Source organism: Aquarana catesbeiana, linkage group LG06 (assembly GCF_042186555.1).
Source record: "Aquarana catesbeiana isolate 2022-GZ linkage group LG06, ASM4218655v1, whole genome shotgun sequence".
In the NCBI taxonomy this organism is placed as follows: Eukaryota; Metazoa; Chordata; class Amphibia; order Anura; family Ranidae; genus Aquarana; species Aquarana catesbeiana.
The window spans coordinates 297,375,889-297,402,034 of NC_133329.1; the positions used below are offsets into that span (position 1 = coordinate 297,375,889).

The following is a 26,146-nucleotide window of genomic DNA, read 5'->3' on the forward strand; positions in this document are numbered from 1 at the left end:
ATTCCCTAACACAGTGATGATGGCTGTTCATGTGTATCAGTGTATTTTCACCCACATCAGGAGTTCAGGATCTTCGGTATTTTGTCCTTCTGGCGCAGTTCTTACAAGAAGGCTTTTTTTTTTCCCCAATAAAAACATTATTAAAGAAATGAAATTACAAACATGACATAGATTCCAGATTCAACAAGGTACAGTGTACAATTGGTATACTTATCATCACTTTACACCAGCGCTCAACATGGTATCATCATTATAAACCTACAATAAAATTTATAGATTGTAAACTTCCAGCAGCTAGTTTAAATCAATAGTCTATCCAGTATGAGGTCTACCGGGGAAAGTCCCAGGGTATCCAGCCAGGGTGACCATAATGCATCAAATTTTCCAGGGCATCCTCTATGCTAGGAAATAGCTCCAGCCGTAAAGTGTCCCCCACTCGGGTAATCCATTCCTTGAGTGTGGGAGGGTCAACTGCCTTCCATAACCGAAGGATAAGCAGGCCAGCCTGAAAAAGGGCTCTTGCAATAGGTGGTTTAAAGTTATCCTCAAGGGGGAGATCGTCCAGCATACCCAGTATGCATTGTTTGGGATCTGTCGGGATATTAACTGAAAAGGCCTTATTAATAGTGTTCAGAACCCCTGTCCAGTATAGGTGTAGCTTGGGGCAACGCCACAACATATGGATCAAGTCTCCATGGTCTCTAGCACACCGAGGGCAATCGGAGTTTGAGCTCCCCCCATTTTAAACAGCCTTGCAGGTGTATAGTGCACCCGCAAGACTATGTACAACTGGGACAGGCGTTGCGCTACATTGAGGGACGACATTTTTACAGCCTGGAGGACCTCCTCCCACTGTTCTTCCTCAAAAGTGCCCACATCATTCTCCCACTTGCTCACCGCCCCCAATGGGAATCCTGCCAGGAATACAGACAATAACATTGAATAACAGCAAGAGATATAGCCTTTAAAACAGGACACCTCCTCCATGTAATGGAATATGGGGGTTGGGGAAGACATCCATGGAGTCTCACTAGTTTGAGCCCTGACAGCATGTTGCAGCTGCATATAGTAGAAGTACATAGTCCGTGGAAGTCGAAATCGCTCCTGCATGTCGGAAAAAGAGCTCAATTTGCCCACCTCAAAAATGTGGTTCAGGTGCGTGACTCCATGTTTCCTCCACCGAGCCCCACATGTCAAGAATTGCAATTCCGGATAGTAACCATTGTTCCAAATTGGGTTGTATTTAATAAAACCTTTGATGGCCTGCAGGTGTCTGGCCTTGTTCCATATTTTTTGGAGCAGGGCAAATGTGGGGAACTTCATATTGGATTTTGCATAGACCAAGGTCTCCAACCCCTCTGCTACATCATTAACTCCCATTACTTGGTACAAAAGGGCTTTGGTAGGATCTGTTTTGGAGGTTCCCCCCACCTCTACTTTCTACAGACACATGGCCCGAGCAATATGCTGTAATTGCTTACCAGAAGGCTTTAATCTACACCTGTCATGGTGTACAAGTACCAAAACTGGCCACATAAATCAAAAGCAGGCGCCTTCAGCTGCCTACAGGTATCTATGTTTGACACACAAGGCCCCTCGGGCCTGAATCCCAGGGCCTTTTAAAAGGAAAATAACAAGGAAAATTTTATAGGCCTTTTCATAGGAAAATAAAACTTCCCAGCAATGTCAATTGCTCCTGTTTCACATCTTGTACCTTCCTAATGGTCAGTAGGAAAGAACAGTCATAGTGATGGGCCAGTAGGAAAGAATAGAAAGATGGAGGGGTAAGCCCAATATTGGATTGGAGAGCTCTCATATTCCCAATATGAGAAAAATATGAGAAGAATAAATGGGACTTCAAGAAATCACACAAATAGATAAAAACATTTTTTTATTTAAAAAAAAAAATGAAAATGACAAAAAACACACACAGGGCTTGATAAAAATACTGATCAGAAGTATATAACTAATATGTGTTTTGTCTGACTTTCAGGAACAATGTGTTTCGCAAAAAGCTTGATTTCTCAGGATCCACGCCCGTTATGTACATAATGAATCAGTTATTCTACAAAAACAAACATAGTTCATTAGAGTATAAATAAGTTACAAAAGCTTGTACAAAATTAGGTAATCTCTTCAAACAATATATGTAAATTCCACATTTTTGCCTTACAGCAAAAAAAAAAATCCAATGTCCAGTATCAGCACTGCTCAGTGTTGAAAATTGCATATTTAGAGTGCCCTGGGTTTTGAGGCCCCCGGGGTTCTCATAAAGTTATTTTGATTTCTTGGGCTATTTTAGGTATGGTACACCATGATAGATGTACTTTAAAAAAAAAAAAAATTGCATGCATGAGCATAATTTATCAGTCTGTTCCTCTACCACTTAAATAAGCACAGCTGAAGGCTTAGTTTTATGAAAAAAAAATTGTACAAAGATGTAATCAGCTCCGGGCACATTAACAGTGATCAAAAGCAAAGCAAAAATACTGTGTACATGGATATGGGTACCCATGGATGTGTGCAAGTCCCTAGAGATGGCAAGCAATAATAAATAAGGAGATAATATTCACACCCTTATTAGTGTGGACTGTTGTCTGTGCTGTTACAAACCTAATGTGACAAGGATGTTCACCTCAATCCAAGGATGCCATGCTCACTTATTCATGACTGCAGGCTGGCTTGGAGTTAGGATCAGGGATATCCATAGTAAGCATAGTGTGCATAACTGTCAACACTCATTGAGACTGTAGTGGATTCTCTTATCACACCTCAGGCCAGATATAAACAAACTGCTATAGAATTCAGCATCCAGTCAACCTTAAGGCACCAGAGAGCTTCTGATGGCATTAACGCTAGTTGTTATTTTTTAGATTCACTGGCTACAAGTCTCTTGACTTACTGTTCAAAGGAAAATGCTCAGCTATGCTTGGTACCATTTGGTTGTGGGTAACATTTATGAAAGACATTAGTAAGTTTCCACTTTATACATCATCAGCTTAAAGTGATTGTAAATTCTCATTTTTTTTAGTTAAAAAATAACAATTATGTTTTACTTACCTGCTCTGTGCAGTGGATTTGCACAGAGCAGCCTGGATCCTCCTCTTCTTAGGTCCCTCTTCAGTGCTCCTGGCCCCTCCCTCCTGTTGAGTACACCTACAGCAAACAAAAATTATCCTCGCACTAGTTTAGATCTCACCAGGTATGAAGCTGATCTTACTCTCCAGAGATGGGAGGTTCCAGGTGCTGGCTCATGCTAGTAGAGACTATATGCAAACGAGAAGATCCGGACAGCCGCACTCCAGAAAGTAATAATCCAAATTTCTTTATTTTAAAATCAGGAACACATCAGATGCAGGACATCATGGACAGAGTGTACAGATCATAGGCTAACGCGTTTCACACTTATCCAAGTGCTTACTATGAGTAAGCACTTGGATAAGTGTGAAACGCGTTAGCCTATGATCTGTACACTCTGTCCATGATGTCACTTGGATAAGTGTGAAACGCGTTAGCCTATGATCTGTACACTCTGTCCATGATGTCCTGTATCTGATGTGTTCCTGATTTTAAAATAAAGAAATTTGGATTATTACTTTCTGGAGTGCGGCTGTCCGGATCTTCTCGTTTGCATATAGTCTCTACCTACAGCAAACAGCTTGCTACGGGGGCACCCGAGACGCAGCTCCCTGTGTCCATTCAGACATGGAGCCGTGGCACTGCCCCTTTCTTTTCTCATTGGCTGACTGACTTTGACAGCAGCGGGAGCCAATGGCACAGCGCTGCTGTCTCAGCCAATGAGGAGGGGAGTCCCGGGCAGCTGAGACAATCCTACAACATCTCTAGATCTAGATGGGCCTCAGTTAAGTATTAGGGGAGCTGAGGGGGGCTTCTGCACACAGAAGGCTTTTTATCGTAATTCATAGCATGCATAGAAATAAAAAAACCTTCTGCCTTTACAATCATTTCAAATTGTATGTTATATAAATGTACCCAAACCAATAAAACTTGTCAGGTGCAGGCAGAGTAGACCTTAATGATGTCACTTCAGACCCAAACCCATTGTACTGCTCCATAATGCATTGAGAGTGCCCCCCCCCCCCCCCCCCCCCGATGTATGTAAACATACTTGCTGCATCCATAGTAGGCCGCCTAAGAAAGAAAGAAACAATTTTAAATACAGGGTATACAAGTTGCTGTCCAGAGCCTTCAAGCCAAAATGGTATTATCACTAAGGATCACTGCCTTGTGGATTATGTTTACAGCAAAGCCAGGCAGTAGTTGACATGATCTAATTTAATAGCCTCTGTTTTTTTCATTAGTTGCACAATAAAAATATATTAAGTTACCACTAACTGAAAAATTGTCTGCCAAGGGATGTTTCATCTGACAAACAGAAGCTCTCCATCTTTAAGAATAAATAATCATTTTAGTTTTCAAAATGAACTGTGTATTTACTTAGAGGATAGGAAAGAAAATACGGTATCAGGGTAGAAGGGATTATATTTACTTTATATTGTATAGCCTATTGCAGTTTGAGTGGTCCTTATTTATTATATAAAATAAAAAGAAACTATTTGTATTGCCTAGCAACAACCAATCAATTTTTAAATCTGAGTTTTCCCCTATTGTATTCAACTGTCACATCCCTTGGAACTCTGGAAATACCAAACTTTTTGTATTTTGACAGTTAACAATTTTTATTTTCAAAGAGTCTGTGGAGGGAGAGGAGTCCTCTGTATTACTACTAAGTACCATTTAGAAAAATATTTTTTGGAGAGTTGGCAGCTATTTTATAGATTAAACAAATTACTGACATGGAATGAATTAATAAAACTGCATTGTCGTATATGTCAAAACAGCCTGTTATTTATGTCCTCATATATAATAAATATATATAATAAATTAAAACCATGGAACTGCATGAAACCAAGACTTTTCATTCATGTTTTTTTTTTGTTCTTCTGGTTTTGCTAGGTGACGTGTTTTGATATTTACAGCTATTTAGAGCTCTACACTTCTGTATAAAGGAGAACACCGACTGTGGCAGGGGGTAAGTCTGGGTATTTGTTTAAAATGATCTGTCTGTTAAGTGTGATAGATGGTAACTTTGAAAAATATGCTCACAGTTCATACTAATCTTATCTGGTAACAACATACTGGGGTTGATTTACTAAAACTAGAGAGTGCAAAATCTGGTGCAGCTCTGCATAGAAACCAATCAGCTTCCAGGTTTTTTTTTTGTTAAAGCTTAACTGAACAAGCTGAAGTTAGAAGCTACCATGCACAGCTGCACCAAATTTTGCATTCTCTAGTTTTAGCAAATCAACCCCACTGTCTACTAACACACTTCTAATTAGTAAAAACCCCTAAATTGGTAAAGATAAATTAGTTTTTTTCTACATATAGTGTACAGCCCCAATTCCAAAAATAGTTGGGACACTCTGTAAAATCTACATAAAAACAGAATGCAATTATTTGCAAATCTCATAAACCCATATTTTATTCACAGTGGAAAATAGAATACATAACAAAAGTTTAAACCCAGAAAATTTACTATTTTAGGAAAAAATAAGGTCATTTTGAAATTGATGGCAGCCACATGGTTCAAAAATGTTGGGACAGGGCAACAAAAAGCTGGCAAAGTAAGTGGTACTAACAAGGAAGAGCTGGAAGAACATTTTGCCACTAATTAGAATAATTGGCAAAAGGTCAGTAACATGACTGGGTATAAAAAAAGCATCTTAGAGAGTCAGAGTGTCTCAGATGTAAAGATGGGCAGACATGTACCTGTGAAATGCTGTTTCTAAAAATGGTCAGACAATTTCAGAATAATGTTCCTGAACGTAAAATTGCAAAGACTTTAAATATACTGTATCATCATCTATTATACATAATATCATCAAAACATTCAGAGAATCTGGACAAACTTCTGTACTAAAGGGAAAGGGCTGAAATGCAGTATTGGATGCCCGTGATTTTCAGGCCCTCAGATGGAACTGCAATAAAAACAGGAATGATCCTGTGATGGACATTACTGCATGGGCTCAGGAATACCTCCAAAATTCATTGTTTATAAACACAGTTTGCCATGGCATCCAAAAATGCAAAGGAGAGCTGTGTTTCTAGATCTTAACATGATCTAGAAACAGAGCGGTCTTCTCTGGGCCAAAGCTCATTTAAAATGGTCTGTTACAAAGTGGAAAACTGCTCTGTGGTCAGACAAATTTCAATTTGACATTCTTTTGGCAACCATGGGCTCTGTATACTCTGGACTAAAAAGAAAAAGGACTTTCCGGCTTGTTATCAGTGCTCAGTTTGAAAAGCCATATCTATGATGGTATGGGGGTGCATATGGAATGGGCAGCTTCCACATCTGGAAAGGCACCATTAATGCTGAAAGATATATTCTGGTTTTATTTGCTCCCATTTAGCCAACGTCATTTTCAAGGAAGCCCTTGCATATTTCAGCAGGACAATTCTAAACCTCACACTGGATCTATGATAACAGCATGGCTTTGTAGTAGAAGAGTCTGGGTGCTAAACTGGCCTGCCTGCAGTCCAGACCTTTCAACAATTGAATATATTTGGTGCATCTTGAAACAAAAATGTGACAGAAAAGACCCAGGACTGTTGAGCAGTTAGAATTCTATATCAGGCAAGAATGGGACAACATTGCTCTCCTAAAACTCCAATTGGTCTCCTCAGTTCCCAAACGTTCACAGAGTGTTGTTAAAAGGAGAGGGGATGCTACACCATGGTAAACATGGCTTTTCCTAACTTTTTTGAGATGTGTTGCTGCCATTGATTTAAAAATAACATTATTTGTTTTCTTAAAATGGTACATTTCCTCATTTAAAACATTTAATATGTTTTCTATTTTGTATTGTGAATAAAATATGTTTTTTTGAGATTTGCAAATCATTGCAATCTGTTTTTATGTAGATTTTACAGTGTCCAACTTTTTTGGAATTTTGTTTGTAGTTTAACTAGAGTAGATGTATAAAAGGCATAACATGTATTTTTAAAATATATTTTGAAGTTTCTTATAAATTGAAGCTGCCAGGAATATATGCTACTATTTTCAAGAATAAGCATTCCTTTTAGACAAAGTGCTTTAAACCATATTCCCTAGCTTTTTTGACTTAACCCCTTCCCGATCCAGCCGCCGCAGTTATATTGCGGCAGGATGGCTCCCCTGTGCGAGCCATCGTCAGCTCTTTAAGACGCTTTTGCAGGCACGCAGCATGTCCCTGGAGCCGATGCGCGTGCCCAGCTCGCGTGATGATCACCAGGCACCCGCGATCACTCGTGACAAAGTGAGAACCAGGATCTGTGTGTGTAAACACACAAATCTCGGCTCTCTCAGGGGAGGGTAGACAAATCGTGTGTTCATACTAAGTCTCCCCACAGTTAGAATACACCTTGGGAACACAGCTAACCCCTTGATTGCCCCTAGTGTTAACCCCTTCCATGCTAATGACATTTGTACAGTAATCGGCTATTTTAGCTCTGATTGCTGTATAAATGTTAATGGTCCCAAAAAAAGTGTCAAAAGTGTCCGCAGTGTCGCAGTCACGATAAAAATCGCTGATCACCATTACTAGTAAAAAAATTTGAAAAATAAAAAATTTTGTAGACACTATAACTTTTGCGCAAACCAATCAATATACGCTTATTACGATTTTTTTTTTTTACCAAAAATATGTAGAAGAATACATATCGGCCAAAACGGATGAAGACATTTGTTTGTTTTTTTTTTATTTGGGATAGTTATTATAGCAAAAAGTACAAAATATTGTGTTTTTTTTTTCAAAATTGTCGCTCTTTTTTTGTTTATAGCGCAAAAAATAAAAACCGCAGAGGTGATCAAGTACCACCAAAAGAAACTCTATTTGTGGGGAAAAAAGGACATCAATTCTGTTTGGGTGCAGCGTCGCACGACTGCGCAATTGTCAGTTAAAGTGACGCAGTGCCGTATCTCAAAAAATGGCCTGGTCAGGAAGGGGGTAAATTCTTCCGGGGCTGAAGATTTGGCTGCTGAATGACCGGGCCATTTTTTGCGATTCGGCACTGTGTCCCTTTAACTGACAATTGCGCGGTCGTGCGACGCTGCACCCAAACAAAATTGACGTCCTTTTTTTCCCCCACAAATAGAGCTTGTGGTTTTTATTTTTTGCGCTATAAACAAAAAAAGAGCGACAGTTTTGAAAAAAAAACACAATATTTTGTACTTTTTGCTATAATAATATCCCCATTTTTTTTAAAAAAAAGCTAATTTTTTCTCAGTTTAGGCCAATATGTATTCTTCTACATATTTTTGGTAAAATCGCAATAAGCGTATATTGATTGGTTTGCGCAAAAGTTATAGCGTCTACAAAATAGGGGATAGATTCGGTTTATTGCATTTTTATTATTATTTTTTTACTAGTAATGGCAGCGATCTGCGATTTTTATCGGGACTGCGACATTATGGCAGACACATCGGACACTTTTGACACATTTTTGGGACCATTGGCATTTATACAGCGATCAGTGCTATAAAAATGCACTGATTACTGTAAAAATGGCACTGGCAGGGAAGGGGTTAACACTAGGGGGAGATCAAGGGGTTAACTGTGTTCCCTGTGTGTGTTTCTAACTGTAGGGGGAGGGGACTGATCTAGAGGAAATGACAGATTGAAGTTACTAGCTATTAGGAACTCACGATCTGTCACGCCTCACAGAGCAGAACAGGGATTTGTGTGTTTACACACACACGTCCCTGTTCTGCCTCTCGTACCTGTGATCGCTCGTGGCCAGCGGTCATCGCGACCGTTGGCCACGAGCGTCGGCACCCCCACAGTGCAGCGGGCACGTGCGCGTGCCTGCTATCCCGATCCTGTGATCCTGAAGTATAGCTACGACAGCTCGCGGGATCGTGACGACCTGCCGCAGTATAATGACGGCGGCTGGTCGGCAAGCAGTTAAAAGCCAATTGGTTTCTATGCAGAGCTGCATCAGATTTTGCACCCTTCAAGTTCAGTAATTCTCCCCATGGTGTTATTTTATAGTTCAGCCTTACAAAAATGTTTTAATGCAATGCAAGATTTGGTGCATGTATGGTCTCTGTTTCTATTTAAATTTGTTTGGGTAACCCCTAGTTCTCCAGCTGCCTGGGATTGAGAGGTCACAGTAGACCTGGAATGCCCTTCTAGCTGTTTGCATGTCCTTGTTGAAGTTTACCTTTCCCTTGCCCCTTTACATGTTCTTCATGACAAATATGAATCAAGTTACAGCTAGAACTCAGCTGCAGGTGTTCTGTTAGATAGCTTTGCAGTTGCTGAGTGGGCTTGCTGTGGACAGAGCAGGTAATTGTCTTTGGGATATAAGCACATTTTTTCACCCAGGGTGAGTAAATAACTTTAGTTCATTAATGGTCCTCTTTGCTGTTTTTCACTTACAGCATTCACCATACGGGAGGTCTCACTGCAGAGTTAAAGTGAGCTGAAATACTGCATTGCAGGCACTGTGCTAAGCCCTAGCTATTTAATTGCTGGCTAGTAATGCAAGAGGAAACATCTCTCCTCAAGCAATTCTGTAGCATGAATATGATTATTGAATACAAATTTAAATAATCCCACTTTTATCTAAAACACGAGTCAGGATATTAATATATATTAATACAATTTTTATACTTTTATACAATGTCTTAGAGAAAATAATTTTGGTTATCTTTACATTTTAATCGTTCTTCCTAATATTGAATCTGTAGAGTAAACTGCAAAAGCAATTTGTAGGTTATTTGACCAATGAGAAAAATGTAAACAAGGTTGTACTTCGAAAAATACGTGTTCTTTCTAATACTTGTCATTGTCACTTAGAATAAGTTATTGCCCTACATGCTTGTAGTTTTGGTGCATGATGAAAGCATTCCTCCCAGTATAATCCATTATTTGCTATTTCACTGCTCACTAAATGATTACTTGTTTCCTGTAAGAGTGTAATTGCATCCTCTTAGAACTTAAGCGGACTGCAATTTTCAATGGATTTTAACATTTTGACTGCTTATTTTTTGCACCCTGATTGCTTTAATTTACATCCTTAACTGGGGTCTTTAAATAAAAAAAAAGTCTCACTTAATAGGGAGCTATGGTGTCTTTTTGTAGGGGTATATTTTGGGTTTTTTCTTTACTTAAATCTCTCTCTTATTTTTTTATATATATATTTTTCATTGAAATTTTAATTGAATCTCATATATATGTATATATATGTAGATATATATATATATACATATATAGATATATATATATATATATAGATATATATATAGATAGATATATCTATATATATATATATATATATATATATATATATAGATATATATATATATATATATACATCTATATATATATATATATATAGATATATATCTATATATATATATATATATAGATGTATATATATATATATATATATATATATATATAGATATATAGATATAAATATATATCTATATATATACGGTATATAGATATAGAGATCTATCTATCTATCTATATATAATATATATATATATATATATATATATATATATATATATATATATATACTGTATATATATGTATCTAAGGAATGCCTTGACTTCAAAATCATGTAAAATGTGTAGGCAGTGACTCTTTGACAGTACAGTAGAATGCATCCATTCATGTGCAGCCTACCATATCAGCATGGAGATATTCCTGCAGGTGTCATATGGTCAGCAGAAGCCAGTAGTCAGCACAAGTGATTAACAAGATGTAAAAATTGACCTGATTTATTTAGACTCACTCAGCTGTAGCACCAGGCCTGAAATTAGAAGGGACTGCTGATAGCTAGTGACCTGGACCTGTCTGGGCATGGAGTGCCCAAGGCTTATATAATTAGGTACTGGAGAGAAAGAACACTATCCAAGAATGCAAGAGTAATGGATACAGAAAGTTATACTGATAAAATAATAATAATAATATTTTTCTCTAGATAAATGTAATTTCTGTTACATCACATTTTCTGACACTGACAGGAATGCTTATGCTTAAAATAGTTTTTTCCTAATGAGATTTAAACCTGAAATGTTAATTACTTAAAAATACATTCGTTAAGAATTGATTATGATTTAATTCGCCGTATGTAACTGCAGATGTCTGTGATAAAGGACTTTCGTTATTTATATCATAGATATGTCCCTAGTGCGCAATATCTGCCAGTAGTTAAGGTAAAGGAACTTTTTACATTGCCCAGAATGATGATTGTAAGATATTTAGCTGCTTATTCTGAATATGAACATTTTCATTGGTTGTTTAGTGCCATAGATAAGTGGAGCAAATCTACAAATTAAAAGGCCAAAGTGTAGGGGAACCTTCAATTTATGGATGCCAGAGGTATAAAGTCGGTCGGGTAGTTTGTCACGTTTCTTTAAGAAAGTGCTTAAAGCTCCAGGCTCCTTCAGGAAAAATAAAAGTCAGCAGCTACAAATACTGTAGATGCTGACTTTTAATACACTTAACTGTCCAGGAATCCAGTGATGTCGGCACCCTAGCCGATTTTTCCATTTTTACCATTGCTTCTAAGGGAAACTGGCAGTGAAGCTTTGAGACTTCACAGCCGGTTCCCTACTGCGCATACACTCTCTCAATGACACGCAGTGGGGGGAGGGAGAAGGGGGGGTGAACTTTCAGGTGATCTTGCCAGAAGTGGGAGCTGGTACCTGTCAAAACCAGGTACCCACTCCCCCCCCCCCCCCAAAAGGTGCCAAATGTGGCAGCGGAGGGGGGATGAAACAGATAAGCGGAGCTCCTCTTTAAAGGATTTTATAGTGGAATACTTGAAAGGGGATTGTTGAGTTCCAGATATAAGACACGGATGCCAGTTAATTGGTGAGAATATTGGGGTTGATTTACTGAAACTGGAGGGTTCAGCTTGTTCAATTAAGTGACAAATGGGGATGGTGCTGCGCTAATCCTACAATAAATTATAATATCTAGGTGTACTGGGTATCAACTCTTGTCTTTACCCAGTACACCTAGATATTATAATTTATTGTAGGATTAGCGCAGCACCATCCCCATTAGTCAGTTGTTAGTCACACCAGGGTTTAAGGCTGGACCCCATTCGGTGCAAGGTGCTAAAACCACCTATAACACCACTGCTTGGTAGCGCAGGAATAATACTCCCTATATTGATTGTTCAATTAAGTGTTGACATAAAAATGGGAAGCTGATTGGTTTCTATGCATAGCTGCACCAGATTTTGCACTCTCCAGTTTTAGTAAATCAACCTCAAAACTTATTTTTCTCCTAAAATGCAGAGGTGTAGATAAGGGGAGGGGGGTCAGTGGTGTTCAAACCATCACCCCCCAGAGAACCCTGGCAAAATGTCTAGACAGTGTCCCTGCTGATTAGCCTCAGCATCAGCACAGTAGAAGCAATCAGAGTTTTAGAGTGCAGCAGCAAACCCCCCTTCTATTGTGCCCCATCTCCTCAGTTTAATTAGGGGTCCCCCTGAAAAGTATGAAATTACTGCGAGGTCTCAGATGCCGGCAATTGACAGTGCATGGTTGAGAGAACTCCTAGACTCCTCCTCGAGGTATCATATGACACAGCCGAAGGGAGACTGGGGATGCAGAAGTTTTCCTTCTGTGCCTTGCTGAATCTGAGGTCTAGTAAGTGGGGAGGCATCAATTTTCTGTTTTAGGAAGAAGGAAGTGAGAATTCCAGTCTGGGGGTGTTTCTTTTGGTGGGGGGGGTTAAGGAAAGGGGGGTGGGTTTGCTTTTGGAGAAGGGGGGAGTTTCTTATAGAGAAGTTTACAGGGGGTGGTTAATGGCAGGAATTTGTTTCTGGGAGGGAGTTTGATTGGATGAAGGGAGATTTTCTTCATAATTAGGAAACTTTGCTGGGAGAGAGGGTGTTGACTGAGGGAGATATTTTTGCTTTTGGGGGGGTCGGTTTAGAGACAGGGGGGTTTAATTTTTTGGGGGATATTTGAGGGAGGGAGATATTTTACAGTGGGAATCTTTGCTTGGGGAGGGAGGGTTATTAGGAGGGAGAGGGGCATTTTTTTCCTTTAAAAGAGTTTTTCTTTTTATTATATTTACCTAGGTGAATGGAGCATTGATTCAATGTTGCATCTGTCCCCAGCTGCTTCTATGACCAACAACAGAGCGATTAAAGACCGCTGATCACTCAGTTCTCAGCCTTCAGTGAGCAAAGAGTGGTGACTGTCAGTCCCTGGCTCTGCCCCCCCTCCCCCAAGCTCACTGGAATGCCAGGCTGTGGAGGGGGCAGGAGCGGCTGGCTCAGGGTCTCAGTGGCTCATTGAGAGACTGAGCGAGCTGCTGGTCCAGGCATCTGGTTGAATCCTGACTTTGAAGTTAGGATCTTTCCTGAGCCTGGACCTGCTGAACGATGTCATCTGACAGCAGGCAATACATGGCTGTCAGCTAAAAATGGGTCACAAAAGTGCATAACGAACTGCGCTCTTCCCGAGGAGATGTACAACCAAGTGGTATGCCGTCCCTGAATAAAAGCCAATCACATTGACCAGGTACAAAGGGCACCATCCTGTAATAGGCAGTGCACATTTTTTTTTTTTTTTTCATCTCTTAAAACATTTCATAACATTTCTTAGGAAACAGTTTTTTAAGGTTTAAATAAATCACTGAATTTACTGGCCACCACAATATGTTGCCCCTTGCACCTGCTCAACTTGCACAGTAAGGTTAGCTTAAATCCAGTCTTGGGTCTCATTCATATATCCTACATGACCATGGTGGAGCAAGTATACTGCAAGTATCTGCACCTGGGATCTCAGATGTTCTAATATCTGCTCAGCCTGTACACCTGAGTGATGGGCTGAAAAGAGCCAAGGCTGTCTGCTGTAAACATATATCCTATCCATCTGTATCTACACACCCAGTGGTTACCTGCAGGTAGGGATACATTTTTGCCCTTGGATAAAATCTCTCTGCATTCAGGGTCAGAAATTTTTACCTAACAGCAGGTAACCACTGTGACCCACGGTTTGTGTCGCTCAGGCTCAATCGATGTGGGGAGTAATGTAGATGATACCGAATGTGCTGCAGGAGTGTTGGCGACGGATGGAGCTCATCCCAGCTCATGTAGTCACTGAAGGGAAGACAGAAAAAACATCCCTGGTGCTGCACAGCAACTGAGTCCTATGGTAATGTAGTAGTGATGGGAGAGACCTCAGACTGGGTTCCTGCCAGGCCACACCCCAATGTGTTTTGCTTTGTCCCCCGGAGCTTAAACATGGGGACCACTGGATGTGCAGATACATGTTAAAAGCAGTGTCTCTTTTCAGCCCATCACTCAGGTGAACAGGCTGAGCAGCTGACAAAAATTGGAAAATCTGGGATCCTGGCTGTAGGTATTCATGGTATATTTGCCATTCCATGGCCATTTAGAACATATGAATGAGATCTAAAGCCTGGTTCACACGGTAAGTTTTTTTTAGTTAGTTAAGGAAAATACATAGTTAATACATACCATGTGTATGTACAAAAAAAAGAATATATATATATATATATATATATATATATATATATATATATATATATATATATATATATATACTGGCATACCCCACGTTTAAGTACACAATGGGGTTTATTTACTAAAGCTGGAAAGTGCAAAATCAGGCTCACTCCTGCATAGAAACCAATGATCTTCTAACCCCAGATTGTTCAATTAAGCTTTGGTCATAAAACCTGGAAGCTCATTGGTTTCTATGCAGAAGTGAGCCTGATTTTGCACTTTGAAGCTATAGTAAATAAACCCCATTGTGTACTTAAAAGTGGGGTATGCCTGTATTATTCTCTTAATCTATTCCCAACACTTTACTATATTTACAGTTGCTTTAAATTACCTTATAATAATTATTCAGCATACATTATACGATCTGAAAATAGAGCAAATTAATATTGTATCTACTTGCTGAATGGTGGATTGTGCTCAGAATGATAAAAAGAATCAATTTAACTAGCATTCATTTGGCTTGAAATGGAGTAATAGTGTCTAGCCCTTTCCTTTCTTGCCACACAATGCAGTCCTTTCACCAGGCCACTCTCTAAATTTCTCATCTTATTGCAAAGTCTTAACTGTCCTGAAAATAGAGCATTTGTTGGAGCTCTACGAGGAGCAATTGGAATAATTTATTTGAAAAAAAAACAGGAACAATGATGGTCTGTTGTGACCCACAGCTCTGCTTCTGTTCAGCATAAATAAAGCACCTTAAATAAAGGATTGGGTTAATTTTTAGCAGAAATTTTGGAGACTGGGCATGATGAATCAAATATACTACTAAAGTTAACCCATCAACCAGTGGTTGCATTAGTTTTATTTTGTCAGCCTCTATACATTTTTTTGCACTAGATCATACTGCTGGTATCATATTTGCTATACTAGGGTGACAACAGTTACTCACTGTACTTTATCTAGGGAAGAGCAGCCTTGTCATCCAAGGCTGCTCACTTTAGATTTTGACTATAAAATACCTCCCTCTCTCCTCATCTACGTAACACATGGTGGTGTGTTCTGTATTTCGCAGAGAAGAACTGGGCAGGGTTACATGTGCAAGTTACATGCTCACAGGATTTTTGGCAGGATTAACCGGTATTATTTATCTGAAAACAAAGACTTAACAGGTAAAACACATTCAATGGTATATTTACCAAGGCAAAGGGAGAAATGTTGGAGAAGCTTATTGTTGGAAATTGCATATATTTAAAACTTTTAAAATGTATAGTCCTGCCTAAAAGCAGACATTGCATTGTGACTGGTAATGGGCACCCCTGTGGCACTGGTTTCACTTGGTTACTAAACACTTCTTTTCTTTAAATTCAAAGCTAAGCCCTTCTCCTGGAGATGACCAGGACAAGGTTAATTTCAAAGCTAAGCCCTGCTTCTGGAGATGACCAGGATAAGGTTAAATTTAAAGCTAAGCCCTACTCCTGGAGATGACCAGAACAAGGTTAAATTCAAAGCTAAGCCCTACTCCTGGAGATGACAAGGACAAGGTTACATTCAAAGCTAAGCTCTACTCTTGGAGATGACCAGGACAATGGTAAATTCAAAGCTAAGCCCTACTCCTGGAGATGACCAGGACAAGGTTAAATTCAAAGCTAAGCCCTACTTCTGGAGATGACTAGGACAAGGTTAATTTCAAAGCTAAGCCCTACTTCTTGAGATGACCAGGACAAGGTTACATTCAAAGCTAAGCCCTACTCTTGGAGATGACCAGGACAATGTTAAATTCAAAGCTAAACTCTACTCCTGGAGATGACCAGGACAAGGTTAAATTCAAAGCTAAGCCCTACTTCTGGAGATGACCAGGACAAGGTTAAATTCAAAGCTAAGCCCTACTCCTGGAGATGACCAGGAAAAGGTTAAATTCAAAGCTAAGCCCTATGTCTGGAGATGACCAGGACAAGGTTAAATTCAAAGCTAAGCCCTCCTCCTGGAGATTACCAGGACAAGGTTACATTCAAAGCTAAGCCCTACTCTTGAAGATGACCAGAACAGGTTAAATTCAAAGCTAAGCCCTACTCCTGGAGATGACCAGGACAAGGTTACATTCAAAGCTAAGCCCCACTCTTGGAGATAACCAGGACAATGGTTAATTCAAAGCTAAGCCCTACTCCTGGAGATGACCAGGACAATGTTAATATTAAAACTAAGCCCTACTTCTGGAGATGACCAGGACAAGGTTAAACTCAAAGCTAAGCCCTACTTCTAGAGATGACCAGGACAAGTTTACATTCAAAGCTAAGCCATACTCTTGCAGATGACCAGGACAATGTTAAATTCAAAGCTAAGCCCTACTCCTGGAGATGATCAGGACAAGGTTACATTCAAAGCTAAGCCCTACTCTTGGAGATGACTAGGACAATGTTAAATTCAAAGCTAAGCCCTACTTCTGGAGATGAGCAGGACAAACCTATCATAAGATAAATATGGAAGCTGCAATTTCTTTTCTTGGATTTTCTGCTGACCCACTGGGTTCAACTGACATGGGACAATTGTACAGATTTGGAATGTCAGAGAAACATCAGAACTCCTTAGGTGCTAAACCAGAGGGTCAGCATGACAGATTGACATACAACTGACATTGGCAGCAATAGAGGTCAATACTGGCAGCCTGCCTGTTTTCCTATTGACCTGATTAATTTATACCCCCAAATTTCTAAAAGCTTACCCCTAGTAACAAAGTGAAACCACAAACAAAAAGACACATAGACTAGCCTTTTCTTGATAACAAAAGTAAAGCATGCTCCTTATGGCATCTACTATTAGTTAAGACTAATGTTCAACCCTTTAAATTACTGACAAGCCTCTTTTTACCGTCAAATCTTAGTTATAGTAAGTGATTGTGAACCATTCTTTTTTACATAAAAAAAACATGGTAAACGTACCTGCTCTGTGCAATGGTTTTGCACAGAGTAGCCCCTACCCTCCTTGCCGTCTTGCAACGGGGGCACTCATGCGAGCTCGCTCCCAAGCTGGCTTTGTGTGTCCATAGATCGGCCCTGCCCCTTCCCCCTCTTCACTGGCAACGTTGCTGTGTCTTAGCCTAACAGGAGGGAGAGAGCTGCTCAGCACTGGATCCAGATCAGGCTCAGTTATGTTTAAGGGGGGCTGCGGGGTTGGGGGCAGCTGCTCTCAGAATGTTTTTTACCTTAATGTAGAGAATGTGTACTTGTGACAGTGGGTGGGGTATCCTCTTCCTGCAAATGATGTCACATTTCAAAATCAGTTCAGCTGACTCACAGCCAAATCATTCATTCACATGGATTTGTGAATGAGAAAACTACAAGTCCCGTCTTCCACCGCTGTACCGGTGATGAGCACCCTCGTAGTCCATTTATTCTTCCTCCAGCTTTGTAACTGAAAGCTCATACAAAGGTACAGACAGAAAGCTGGATGGAGAGTATACAGGAGCCTGACATTGCAGCTGCAATCTGGTTTGCAGGCTCCTATAGGAAAATATAAAATTTTTTTCCGCAAAAACATGTGCCTTTATTACGTTTTCTTAAAAAGATGAACTTAGTCTTTAACGTGTATTTGCTGTATTTGTGTTAACGTTTAGCTGGTCAAAATTGTCATTACATGCTATTTTTTGTTATATTTTTGTAAAAAGAATGAATTTACAGATTTGTAGCCACAAGGGGGCAGTCACGTGCTTCTCAGATATAAAAGAAGACACCTAGAAAGTGGATTCTATTCCAGATTGGATGTAATTTAGCAGGGATAGTTGCCATACACTCTTAGTGATAGACACGCAGCTTTCTTTACAGACTCATTTCACTTGCTAATCACATAAAAATATAAGCTTAAAGGGAACATGTTACTTTCCTCTGCATGGCCCACCCAGCATGACTGGTACTTACCTTTTCTTTGCTGCCTCAGTCTGCCTCCTGCCTCAGTCTTCAGTCCTCGTCCCATATGACAGCATCGGGTGCCTACACTACCAGTCCCCAAGCACCAATGCTGCCATGTGGGAGAGATGGAAGTGAGTCACATGTTGCCCCATAGCTGTAAGGGGGGCAAAGTGAAGATAAGTAAGTTTTTTTGGTGAGGCCTCTGTTAAATTGAACTTAGTGCTTTGTCATTCAACATGACAGAAAACTATCGCTGTTTTAAGCTAGCTGCAGATATTGGGGTGGGGGCCGTTGAGATATTTACTACTTACCTCCGTTTTACATGTTTATTCTCATTTGATTTCCAATCTTACCTGGTTTTAAATTACCCATTATCAAAATGATTGTCACTCTATGCTAAATTCTTGGAATGACTATCATACCTTAATCAATAAGACAGTGCAAAGTGCAAAACTAAAGTGCAAATTTCAGATGACCAACTCAGCCAGTCTTTTTAGATTTTAGCTTACTAATGCCAGATCATTTTTTTGCCTGTTATTCCTTAGATTCAATAAAGGCCCTTTCATATGGGCTGTCCGATCAGGTCCGCCTGTCAGTTTTTCAGGAAGACCTGATCGGACCTTGCACTCTCCCTATGGAGCGGCGGATGTCAGCAGTAACATGTCCCCTGACATCCACCGATATCCGATACGATCCTGTCCGCCAAATCCAGATGGATGGTGGTCCTATTTTCCATCTGTCTGATATGATCGGGTGAAAATCGGGTGACAGGCGGACTGTTTTCACTTGATTTCCCCATAGGAGAGAGCGGAACTGGGTCTGTCTCCGCTCTGCACAGTAAGCGGAGACGGCCCTGTCATCCACCTGCTCAGTGGGGATCAGCAGAACGATACCCCCACTGAGCAAGCGGAGTCCAGTCACTGACAGTGACCAGCCACTGACAGCCACCAGCTCTCTGCTTACTGAAGACTGAGAACTGAGCGATCAGCTGTTTTTGATTGCTCAGTGTAGAGGCGGTGGGGGACAGATGCAGCATTGGATCGGTGCTGTATCCACATGGGTGAGAATGGATGTTTGTTAAATTCCTTCCTTTGCATTACTGGGTTCTTGAACATTACCAGGCAAACTCTAGAGTATTTGTTTTTTTGATCAAGAAAAGTTTTATTGAAATAAAAGAATAAACATACAGCAATTCCAGAGCAGAGTCATGACCATAGCAAAATGACCATAGCAAAAACTAGTCAGTGTACAAAGTCAAAATCAGGCATAGATACAGACCAGGCGCACCATAGCAAGACCAGTGAACAAATTATAAGTCTTATGAGTGTCATCAGAAGAATAAGACATTTGGCAGCCTAGGTAACAGCACAAGGTATTCGGCCACACTCTAAAACCGTTGACCATAGGGGTATAGCCATTAGAAGTCTATCCATGACCAAGTCCAATGGACTCAGGCTCAAGATGTCCAACCATAGGCCCTACAGAATATCATACTTACGGGGGCAATCTCTATGTTGATATATGTACAGTGCCTTGAAAAAGTATTCACACCCCTTGAAATTTTCCACATTTTGTCATGTTACAAACAAAAATGTAAATGTATTTATTGGGATTTTATGTGATAGACCAACACAAAGTGGTACATAATTGTGAAGTAGAAGGCAAATGATAAATGGTTTTCAAAATGTTTTACAAATAAATATGTGAAAAGTGTGGTGTGCATTTGTATTCAGCCCCCATCAGTCAATACTTTGTAGAACCACCTTTTGCTGCAATTACAGCTGCAAGTCCTTTTGGGTATGTCTCTAACAGTTTTGCACATCTAAGAGTGACATTTTTGCCCATTCTTCTTTGCAAAATAGCTCGAGCTCTGTCAGATTGGATGGAGATTGCCCTGTATTTGTCTCCATCCATCTTCCCATCAACTCTGACCAGCTTCCCCGTCCCTGCTGAAGAAAAGCATCCACACAACATAATGCTGCCACCACCATGTTTCATGGTAGGGATGGTGTGTTCAGGATGATGTGCAGTGTTAGTTTTCCGCCCTATATAGCGATTTACTTTTAGGCCAAAAAGTTCAATTTTGGTCTCATCTGACCAGAGCATCTTCTTCCACATGTTTGCTGTGACCCCCACATGGTGTCTCGCAAACTGCAAATGGTACTTCTTATGGCTTTCTTTCAACAATGGCTTTCTTCTTGCCACTTTTCCATAAAGGCCAGATTTGTGGAGTGCACTACTAATAGTTGTCCTGTGGACAGATTCTCCCACCTGAGCTGTGGATCTCTGCAGCTTCTCCAGCTTTACCATGGGCCTCTTGGCTGCTTCTCTGAATAATGCTCTCCTTGCCTGGTCTGTCAGTTTAGGTGGACAGCCATGTGTTGGTAGGTTTGCAGTTGTGCCATACGCTTTCCATTTTCAGATGATGGATTGAACAGTGCTCCGTGAGATGTTCAAAGCTTGGGATATTTTTTTAACCCTAACCCTGCTTTAAACTTCTCCACAGCTTTATCCTTGACCTGTTTGGTGTGTTCCTTGGCCTTCATGGTGCTGTTTGCTCACTAAGGTTCTCTAACAAACCTCTGAGGGCTTCAAAGAACAGCTGTATTTATGCTGAGATTAAATTACACACAGCTGGACTCTTTTTTCTAATTAGGTGACTTCTAAAGGCAATTGGTTCCACTAGATTTTAGTTAGGGGTATCAGAGTAAAGGGGGCTGAATACAAATGCATGCCACACTTTTCAGATATTTATTTGAAAACAATTTGAAAATAATTTAGCATTTTCCTTCCACTTCACAATAATGTGCCACTTTGTGTTGGTCTATCACATAAAATCCCAATAACACATTTACGTTTTTGATTGTAACATGACAAAATGTGGAAAATTTCAAGGGGTATGATTACTTTTTTTAAGGCACTGTTTCTCCCATACACTGTATCCACTCTTTGTGAGAAGGGGGATCAGGAGATTTCCAATATCTTAGAATAACTCTCTGGGCTTGAAAGAGGGCCCTAGCCACTGCCTCTGTAGCAAAAGCTGATAATTTGAGATCATCCAATATACCCAATAGACATGGTTTAGAATAGAGTGGAATAGAGAGCTGGAAAATGGCACTAAGTGTGTTCCACTAACAAGTGGATTAAATTGATTGTAAAACAGTGGTATAGTGGTATAAATTTGTATAAAAAAAACATTATAAATACCTTTTTTCCCCTTTTTTATAAGTGATCACATTCCCTCTGTTCTTAGCTGCATAGGAGCTGGGGGGGGGGGGGGGGGGGGAGAGAAGCAGCAGTACACTGAACTTCCCATTGATTGGCTGTGCAGAGGGTGTGTGTCAGGACAAGTCTGATCATTGAAGAAGAGCAGGCTAAGTTGCCAGCACAGCTAGAGAACTAACCATGGTGTGTTCTCCTGCTTAGTGTGGTCAGTTTTGAATAGGAAAGCAGAGGGACTGGCAGGAACACCAGGGATTTCACACAAAGGAAGCAATACAAAGACAACAGGGTACTTTTTCATAGAAGTACATGGTACAGCAGGCACATATCAGGAATATGAAGTGTTGGGGTAACAAACACTTTAAGTCCCCCTGGTCCTGACAGCATTTACTGCATGTGGGATTGGCTAGTGGGCCCGTTTTGCACAACCTGGCTGGGGTATAGGGAGCCCTAGGGACTATATACAGTTTCATAACCCTCTGCGACATGTCAATAGAGCATTGTGGCACCGCTTGTAAGGCTTCCCCCCATTGGTCCTCTATAAAGGGGTCAAGATCCAACGCCCACCGCCTCTCCACCGTCAAGGTTAATTACTTCAGAAAGTCCGCCTGAAGCATGGCATAGAAGTGGGAGATGAACCCTTTAGTGGAAGCTGTGCTGGATATCATGTTAAACAGTAGAGTTGGAGACTGACTCCACACCATAGAGTGTTTAAGTTGAATGTAATAAGTGCATTGATGATGGCAGAGGAAACTTATCACATCACTTTTCAAAAGTACATTGGGTACCATTAGAAAAAATGTGATGTATTTGAGTGACACCAAACTTGCACTACCTTGGGGCTTGTTGCAGCTTTGGATAATTATCATCATTCTAGAGTTAGAATGTTCTAACCCTTTGTGGGTTTCTCTCCACATCCCCAATTTTTTTAGATGATAGGCTTATAAACAAATTCACCCTTGAGTACATATGTGATTGTTTTGTAGACATTATATTACACATTCCTATGGTGCAGGAATTGATCTAAATTACTTAAAGTCATTGTATAGTCTCGTTTTTTTTACTATAAAAATAAAATAACTTACCTGCACTGTGCAGTAATTTTGCACAGGGCAGCCAAGGTCTTCTTCTCCTTCTTCTCTGCTCCTCGCACCTCCCTCCTGTTGAGTGCCCCCCACAGCAATCAGCTTGCTATGGGGCACCCGAGTCGAGCCGCAGCTCCCTGTATCAATTCAGAAAAGAAGCCACGGTTCAGCCCCACCCCCTTGACAGCAGCGGGAGCCAATGGCGCCGCTGATGTGTCTCAGCCAAACAGGATGGACGGCTGAGACACTCGTAGACATCGTTGAAACGAGAGGGAGCTTAGGTAAGTATTAGGGGGACTAAGGGGGACTGCTGCATACAGAAGGATTTTTATCTTAATGCATAGAATGCATTAAGATAAAAAAACCTTCTGCCTTTACAATCACTTTAATGTAGTCCATGAAGCACTGTGCAACATGTTGGTACAATTCAACTGCTAAATTCACTGTTACTTTTCTGTGGTTGCAGATTTGTGGTTGGAAGAAGCATGACGGATAACAGGCAGGATGAGCCCAAACCGTCCCATTGGGCACCAGGGCAGCTCACTGAGGCCTCATCCCTTCCGCACGCCACAGACATGAAGGAACAAGGGGGAGCAGGAGATGGGATAGTCCACAGCTCAAATGGTATTCCCTTCCGAGAGACAGAGGAAAGAGGATATGGGGAGCGGGCTCTCCAGGACTCCCATCCCACAAGCAAGGAGAATGGCATCAATGGAGAAATGCCATCTGCAGATTCAGAAACAGCAGGTATTTACACATTAAGCTTAAATATTTTTTGTAAAATTTTACATTGTAACCTATGCATTTTTGCAAGTTCTGATTTGAATTTTATTTACTTTTTTTATTTTTAATTGCTATCATTTTTTTTTGTATATTGATGAATAGTAAATTATGTGTGTCAAAGAGAACTTGTCTATTTTGTCCATAGCAACCAATCAGATTCCAGCTACCATTATACTGGTAGAAGTCTAAACATTTTATTCATATTACCGTTGGTTTCTATAACAAAAGTAATGTGAATAAAATAAAAAAACACCTAAAAAGTGCTTACATGGTAAAAGGAGATGTATAGAGGTAAGAGAATTTGGCAGCAGAAGTTGCTTTGTAGGATATAATGTAGTTATAGGAGTAGTCAAGAACATCAGTTTCCATAAAGTAGAGTTCTAGGAGAAGGACAGCTTGGAGGCTTGGTGACTGATTGTATAAAGACAGAGTTCCAGATGGTGGTAACAGCGCGAGGGAGATCCTAGAGATATCATTGAGAAATGGTACCAGGAAACCAAGGGAAAGTTTGTCAACAGGCACACAAGGAGCTGGTTTAGTAAATGTGTGCTGAAAGAGAAATCTTTTGTTACCCACATCAACTAATCAACTTGACTGGTTGATTTTCATTTCTGTAGTGTATGATTAATAAATTAAGTTGAGATTATGGTTGATGTTTAATTGTTATTTGCTCTTGCAGCACACTTTTCATAGTTCAGTCACTAACGCCGCGTACACACGAGCGGACTTTTCAGCATCAAAGGTCTGACCGCCTTTCCGACTGACTTTTGACGGAGTTATGACGGACTTTCGGACTTGCCCACACACGAACGGACTAAAGTTTGTTCTAAAGTTCGTTGGTTTGAACCTGATGACCTATGAAGGGACTAGAATGAGGAAGTTCATAGCCAGTAGCCAATAGCTGCCCTTGCGTCCTTTTTTGTCCATCGGACTAGCATACAGACGAACTGATTTTTCAACCAGACTCGAGTCAGTCGGAAAGATTTGAAACATGTTCCAAATCTAAAGTCCGTCTGATTTTCGACAGAAAAAGTCCACTGAAGGTCTGATGAAGCCCACACACGATCAGATTGTCGGACGGATTCGATCCGTCGGACCAGTCTGGTCAAAAAGTCCGGTCGTGTGTACACGGCATAAGTGTTCTGTTGTTGTCAGTCTGTCAGTCCCTTCTTTCCAAAGAAAAGAAAGCATTCCTTTCCTCTGTTGTGTATTAAATTGCATCCAAAGATTGAGGTGAGTCCTGGCAGTGTTAGGAGGAGAAGCAGATCTGACAACCACATGGTGTTCTGTCCACTGTAGACACCCTGAGGAGGTATGGGGTGCTGGATTGATGATACTGAAAGGATGAATATGATTAGTTTTTTGCAGGCAAAACAGTTTTTTCATAACGTAACATAGAAATCTCAGTTTCATAGAAATCTTAGTTTAGTAAACAGTTTGAGGACCCACACTGAAGAAGACGTTTAAATTGGTTTACAGGACTGGGGATGAATCTGCTTGAAGAGGTATCTTTTCATATCTTTAAGAAAGGTTTAATGCAGCCCTTGCACTGTTCATTTATTGAAAAAAAAGGGTGTTAGGCTTTCAAACTTAAATGATCTATCCGCCCCTATTCACACTTGACCATTTTGTAGCTTAAACCCATGCTTTTAAAGGGGTTGTAAAGGTAAATTTTTTTATCTTTAAAAATAACAAACATGTTATACTTACCTTCACTGTGCAGCTCATTCTGCACAGAGTGGCCCCGAACTTGCTCTTCCGGGGTCCCTCGGCGGCTGTTTCAGCTCCTCCCCGCAATAATTAACCACCTTAATGCGAGATCCCTCGCGCGGTGGTTAGTTATTGCGGGCGCGCTCCCGTGATACAGCCGGCGGCTATAGCCGCTCGCTGTATCACTCGGCCCCGCCCCCGGCGCGCCGCGTCATTGGATATAATTGACAGCAGCGCAAGCCAATGGCTGCGCTGCTTTCAATCCATCCACTATAGCCAATCAGTGACCAGGCTGATCGGCTGAATGGAGGTCGGGAATGAGCAGCCGAGTTTCGAGGTGTCAGGTAAGTAAAACGGGGGGGCTGGGGGCAGTGGTATTATCAAAAGTTTTTTCACCTTAATGCATAGAATGCATTAAGGTGAAAAAATGTATACCTTTACAACCCCTTTAAATTGTCCCTGTTCACATTTGAGCATTCAGGTGTCTGTAGCACATTGCCTGAAGCTCAAAAAGGGAAAGGTACATGAACTAGTTTTAACCACTTAAGGACCGGAAGATTTCCCCCTTAATGACCAGGCCATTTTTTGCGATACGGCACTGCATCGCTTTAACTGACAATTGCGCGGTCATGCGACGCTGTACCCAAATAAAATTGATGCCCTTTTTTTGCCACAAATAGAGCTTTCTTTTGGTGGTATTTGATCACCTCTGTGATTTTTATTTTTTGCAATATAAACAAAAAATAGCGACAATTTTGAAAAAAAAAACAATATTTTTTACTTTGCTATAATAAATACCCCCCCATGTTTTTTTTTTTATTTCTTCCTCAGATTAGGCCGATATGTATTCTTCTACATATTTTTGGTGAAAAAAATCGCAATAAGTGTATAATAATTGGTTTTTGCAAAAGTTATAGCGTCTACAAAATAGGG

The 26,146-nt window shown here is 40.4% G+C and overlaps 1 protein-coding gene across 30 annotated transcripts in view; it reads left to right on the top strand.

Moving 5' to 3' along the window:
* The window catches only part of MAP2 (microtubule associated protein 2), a 309,720-nt gene that overhangs the window by 199,591 nt on the left and 83,983 nt on the right, over positions 1-26,146 (top strand). For 25 of the 30 annotated variants that reach the window (XM_073633484.1, XM_073633482.1, XM_073633502.1 and 22 more), the window contains 2 exons: positions 4,978-5,053; positions 23,187-23,467. In XM_073633484.1, the coding sequence (XP_073489585.1) occupies positions 23,206-23,467 (262 nt within the window). In that variant the 5' untranslated portion in view covers positions 4,978-5,053; positions 23,187-23,205. Of the gene's footprint in view, positions 1-4,977; positions 5,054-15,658; positions 15,681-23,186; positions 23,468-26,146 lie in introns of those variants that run through there. The other 5 variants (XM_073633495.1, XM_073633499.1, XM_073633498.1 and 2 more) reach the window with 2 other exon arrangements.